Source organism: Puntigrus tetrazona, chromosome 4, assembly GCF_018831695.1.
Source record: "Puntigrus tetrazona isolate hp1 chromosome 4, ASM1883169v1, whole genome shotgun sequence".
NCBI classification, from domain to species: Eukaryota; Metazoa; Chordata; class Actinopteri; order Cypriniformes; family Cyprinidae; genus Puntigrus; species Puntigrus tetrazona.
This window is the reverse complement of record NC_056702.1, coordinates 19,444,900-19,450,742: the sequence shown is the minus strand read 5'-3', so window position 1 is coordinate 19,450,742 and position 5,843 is coordinate 19,444,900. Positions and strand designations below refer to the sequence as shown.

Genomic DNA, 5,843 nt, shown 5'->3' with positions numbered 1-5,843 from the left:
AGACGATTCTAGGAGCCTGATGATGGAGGGGTCCCTGAGGCGGAAAATATTTATATGATATCAAATAAAAACATGTTAAATATGACATAATGTTGCCATAACCTTCATTTATTAACTTAATCCCATGCTAGAAACATTTTTTTCATAAAAGGTATACTATAATAATAAAGGTATAATAAAAGGTATATTATATTTTTATGGAGACTGTAATAATGGCAGTTTTAAGCATAGAATGGAACTTCTTGAAAAATCTTTCAACACTTTAACAATGAAAATAAATAAACACCCTACAGTTTAGGATATTCAATAATGCAAATATGAGACACACTGTACTTGATATTTATTTATATACAATTCCTTTTAAATTGACAAGCAAATACATTTGTGATCTAAAAACAACTTAAACATCTTTAGTCCACACTTATTTTCTATGTTTTATCTTAAGACTAACATGTTACTTAATATTTAGTTGTATGCAAAACATTCAACATTTAAAAAAATAAAATTATTAAATTTTTAAATAATAAAAATATCATTATAAAATAATATTAATATAAAATAACATAAAAACTAAATAAAATATAACAAAAATGATATAAAAATATAAATAATCAGTAATATTTAAAAAAGTCAGAAGGATTGCTTCAGAATTTATATTTTAAAGAAAACCAGTTTGAAGGGAGCGCTTTTTTATATCCTACATATGAAATATAATTCAGCAAGAAACTGCAATACCAGGTTTTTAAACATAGATGGCGACAGAAGCAAAACCTTTGAACCGTAGCTTTAACAAGAAATCATGCTGAAGTATGTTGATGCGGAATACAATTATTTCAGTATTTTCCTATTTAGGGTTAAGAGGAAACAAAGCATTTGTAAATATCTGCAGCATATATTGTGAATAAAAACTGGATCAATAAAACACTTAAATTTAATTTATTTTAAATATAAAAATACATTTTTGCGTAAATAATCGCACATGTATCGGTTTATTTAATATTTAAAGCATTCTGTAAAATAAAAAGCGCTGTAAAAATAACACCGAAAGCTGTATGCGTATATCTACAAATATGAAAATAAGTAGTATTATGAGAGTACGTTATTGTAATACTGTAGGCATCTCTATTTCCTCTGGGTGGCGAGAGATCTTCCTGCCTGCAAAAGAAATACAATAGTATTAATGACCTTTTAACGTGTAAATAAAGAGATTCGTGACGTTCAGAACTCACCAGCTCTTTTAACACAGCTGATCTGAAGAAGAACGACAGTAGGAGCAACGAACACTGCGATCTCAACAATAATCACAATGACTGCAGGAAAGATGCGAGAAAAATAGCTAGAGTATGGAGCAACGGACCATATCAAACCCTTGAAAAATTCAGTGATGGTTTCGGTGCAAGCAAAGCCATTTCGTACCTCTGAATAACGATATCGTCTTACACGCGCTATCAGCTGCATCTGTGGATCACATTAGATCAGTTCAAACGTGCTGAGATGTGAACAAGCCATGCATAGCTGAAGCCATCTCAGTGGATCCACTGGTATGTTGTACATTGAGATGCAAAACCATAGTCATGAAGATTATTTTTAAAAAAAGAGACTTGAGATGCTGAGTAAGTGTCAGGGATCACGTACCTTGAGCTGCTGGTTTAGTTTGTCTTGGTTTCTTCTCGGAGCTGCTGACTGGAATCGGTTTTGTTGAATCGACTGCAGCTGCAGAAGATGAACGTTTATAATCAACACAATCTGGAGTACAATCTTGAGGAAAAAGTGAATGATTTATATTATATTCTGTAAAAAGCTTTATTGTGTAATCATTTTGAAACGACTAAAGCACATGTGTCAAACTCACGGCCCGCGGGCCACATCCGGCCCGCCTTGCAATCATATCTGGCCCGCAAGATCATTTTACATTATCGTTATTCATGGCCCATCGATATGAAGCGCTGTTAACGCAATACTGCACAGAACTACAGATCCCATAATGCAACGCTTCAGCTGCCTTGCCGCTTACTTCTCGCGTCAATTAAGTCTAGCTATTACAAGATATTACGAAGATAGCCGTTAGCCGAAGATACCCCTCACGATGCCGAAGAGAAAAGTTGATTCTGAAAACAGAGCCTTTAATAACCGATGCGGGACGGTAAACCCGTGTGTCTCATTTGTGGAGCTAATTCAATATAAGATGGCACTTTGAGACAAAACACAAGGATAACCTGAAAGACCTGGATTCAGAGCAAGTAATGTTGAACCAAGTCAGCACAAATGTGTTCCCCAAAACGAACCGAGCACACTACGCGCTGAGTTCGCACGGCGTTTAGTGACTTTGAAGCACAAAAAAAGAGTTTTGAGTTGCTTCGCAACCATTTGCCGTCGATGTTGAAACTGCACCTGCGCAGATTCAGATGGAACTGATTGAGCTGCAATGTAATGGGACACTGAAGGCAAAGTACGACACTGTTCATTCACTCCATCCCTACATCAATGCCTCAGCTCCGTCTTCATGCGGCTCGAAGCTTGTGCACGTTTGGGAGCACATATCTGTGTGAGAAGCTCTTCTCAGTGATGAAGGTGAACAAAACAGCACACAGAAGTCGTCTCACTGATGAGCACCTGCTGTCCATCCTGAGAATCTCCACAACACAGGACTTTACACCAAACTTGTTGCCAAAAAAAGATGCCAGGTATCCGGCTGCGGTCAGAGCATATAATCAGATCAGAGTCATAAGAGCAAAGAAAACGGAATGATTTGAATTGGTATTGCTGAAAAGCACACATTTTATGTACATTTCCAGGTTTTGTAGCATGTTCATATTTCTAACTTGTATAATTTCGACAGGAGGTATTTTTAAGGAGAGCAAAATCTTTTGGGATATTTAAGTTTATTTTTTTTTATATATATACATTGACATAGGAGCAAAGGAATTTGAATGTTATATTTAACAAGATGTTTTTATGAAGAGCAAAAAATTAAATAGAAGTAATTTAAGGTTTACGTTTGTTTCAGCATAATAACATTTAGTTTTAGTGTGTTAAATAAATGTTTATCCTGTTCGGCCCGCGACCTAAAGTGTGTTTTGAATTTTGGCCCCTTGTACAACTGAGTTTGACATCCCTGGACTAAAGGGTGTACTATGGTCGTGACTCGTGTATAAACCAGACACTGATGTTGTGAGTCAGTGATGGTGCACCTGGTCGTGTAGTTTGTCTTGGTTTATTCTTGACTGGGAGCGGTTTTGTTGAATCGACTGCAGCTGCAAGAAGATGAACGTTTATCATCGACACACTGTTAAACATTCATTTTATCATCCTTGATAAACTCACATGAAATATAGTTTGCGTTGAATTATCACGGATGAGAGTTATTTCTGTACAACATTAAGTTGTTTATGCCTAATTTTTAAGAGTAAAAAGCTGCAGCATGTATCTCTTTAGTTAGTCCTCAATTAACTACATTATTAATCCTCATGTTGTGTTTGTGAAATCCATTGGGTTTGGTTTTCTTTTACCTGAATACTTGACAGTATATGTGACCGAGGTCTTCGGTTGATTTCTCTGAGTAACCTCACATCTCCACTCTCTGTTGAGATCTTCATTCTGGAGTTTTGTAGTCAGAGAGATGTTACAGTGTTCTGAGGAGAATGAGATCTGATATCTGGAGTCTGTCTGTAGATTCACACCAAACTGATTCACCCAGATCAGCTGAACTTCATCACGGACCAAAGAATCACAAGAGATTAGATCACAATACAACTGACAGGAGAGAGTCACAGAGCTGCCTGGACTGATCTGAGAGGAGGATGAAGTGACTGAAAGACAAAATAAAACAGAAATCATTGACACTGAACGTGTGAGATTAAACGTAAAGAAAGGATTTAATCATACAACTTAAAGAAACACTCACCATGAAGAAAATGCAGATAAACGCGTGAATCATTTCCTTGTTGTTCATCATTTCCTTGTTTTCCAGTCACAAATTGCCGGCAGATGTAAGATCCATGATCTTCTTTCGTGACTTTAGTGATGTTCAGAGAGCAGTCAGAGCCCAGACTCAGTCTCTCAGATCTCTCTATGTCTTTCTTCTTTTTTCCTTTCTGAATCAGTTCAACTGTCCCTGATTGTTTGCTATACATCCATGCAGTTGATGTACAGCCAAAAAGAGCATTATTACAGGGCAGACTGACATTTTCACCAGAACTGCAGAACACATGAGTATCACGCGCTCCACTGGTACCTAAATGATGATAATAATTATTAAAGCTTGAATAAACGTTCGGCAAAAGTTGTCTTGAGAAAGCAGCGGTTTAAAATGCTTCTAGTTTGAATGTGTTGATGTGAAGAAGTTAGAAAGTAGAATAAACAATAGACGGATAAATAGTCGCTATGTGATAGACCCGGGGTGTTTCTAGGGTACTCAGGGTGCTTGCTAGGGTATTCTGGGAGGTTGCTATGTGATAGATAGATAGCTGGATAGATTTCAGACATTTTCTTGATGAATAATCTGTAAATACAATCTTTTTGTCTCATGTTTTAAGTTCAGGGTAGTTGCAGAAAGAAATGAAGAAATCAGGGTTAGCAAAAATTGATTCGATGAAAAAAAAAAACACCCTGTGCTTGCAAAGATGAGTGATTTATGATGATTTTTATTTTCAAAAATCCTTATGAATGCAGATCGAGTGTGAGATGAAAACCACATATATATCTATATATATCATATAATAGTACACTCAAGTGGTAACTAATTACGTTTTTAAAAACAAAGTATGTTAAAAGTGCATTTTAGTTCATATTCATGGTGCAGAGTTGAGTACACTTAGATGATCATAAGTTTATCTTAAGAAGTACTAAAGGAAATGTACTTGTTTTTTTATTTTTTTTGCATGTCATACAATCTGCTTTCTGGTATACTTCATAGTTTAGGAGACTTTTGAGAGTTTCAAATGTACAATTCTAAACAAGCAATAAATAATAAAACGGTATTTACATCACATGAATTTCATCAAAATTTCATTGTGCAGAGTTAAGCTTCAGACGCTATTTCAGAAATCCAACTTAATTGTTTAAATAGACCGTTGTTCAAATCGTGCATCTTTTAGGGTAAAGATAATAAAGAGATTTCTTCACCTGTGAGAAGTGCAGAGAGAACGAGTCCCAGCAGACACATCTGACTCTTATCAGCCATTTTCTCTTACTGTCCAAATAATTGCATCTCTTCCTTTAAACGTCGCCAGCTCCTCCGCCAGACTTTAAGATCCTATTTAAGATCGCCCACACTATACCGATGAATTACTTTTCTGCTCATCAGTTAATCTGAGGCGGTTAACACTTATTGTAGTTTGAATTTAATTGTAGAATTTTGAAGAGCTATTTGTTTGCTTCATTGCGAGGTTTTCAATCAGCCAAACGCTGCCGTTAGATAGCGTACGTACATCTAGGAGACGTCTATGTGACGTCAGCGAGACCTATTATTTAGGTAGTTTGCTCATCTGCAATACGTCTATTGAGCGTCTCCTTTTAGATGTCTAATAGACGTCTATTAGATGTCTTTGAGATGTTATGCTTTCAAATGCATGCACAACTGACGTCTGCTAGATGTTTGTAGCCAGCAGATGCTTTCCAGATCAAGAGATCTTTAACAGACATCTTGCAGACGTACGTGTGCTATCACAGTAGACACATCTACATCAACATCTACATTTCAAAGAATGAGCTTGAATCATTGCCTCAATTGTTGTATAACTAAAACTTTTTTCTCTTCCCGTTACCAATGGCTGTATTTTTTGGTGTGTTGTTCTCGTTGTTGTTGAGGTGTGTTAGTGTGTGAATACAGCACGTGAGAACTA

General features: G+C 36.1%; 1 protein-coding gene across 1 annotated transcript; it reads right to left on the bottom strand.

Moving 5' to 3' along the window:
* Positions 1 to 909: 909 nt before the first annotated feature.
* Positions 910 to 5,182, bottom strand: LOC122342246. The gene is made up of 8 exons (XM_043236055.1): positions 5,125 to 5,182; positions 3,905 to 4,234; positions 3,510 to 3,809; positions 3,192 to 3,254; positions 1,636 to 1,713; positions 1,417 to 1,458; positions 1,230 to 1,358; positions 910 to 1,155 (listed from the first exon to the last, which is right to left on the bottom strand). The coding sequence occupies exons 1-8, from the start codon at positions 5,180 to 5,182 to the stop codon at positions 1,100 to 1,102; spliced, it is 1,056 nt and encodes a 351-aa protein (XP_043091990.1). The 3' UTR covers positions 910 to 1,099.
* Between the last annotated feature and the right edge of the window lie 661 nt (positions 5,183 to 5,843).

What these genes read in the sequence shown, in the direction of transcription:
- LOC122342246 (XM_043236055.1), bottom strand. Translation starts at nt 5,182, where the DNA reads ATGGCTGATAAGAGTCAGATGTGTCTGCTGGGACTCGTTCTCTCTGCA. An exon ending in ATATACTGTCAAGTATTCAG is followed by an intron (nt 3,255 to 3,509) that starts GTAAAAGAAAAC and finishes ATCTTCTTGCAG; the next exon opens with CTGCAGTCGATTCAACAAAA. An exon ending in AAGACAAACTACACGACCAG is followed by an intron (nt 1,714 to 3,191) that starts GTGCACCATCAC and finishes CATCTTCTGCAG; the next exon opens with CTGCAGTCGATTCAACAAAA.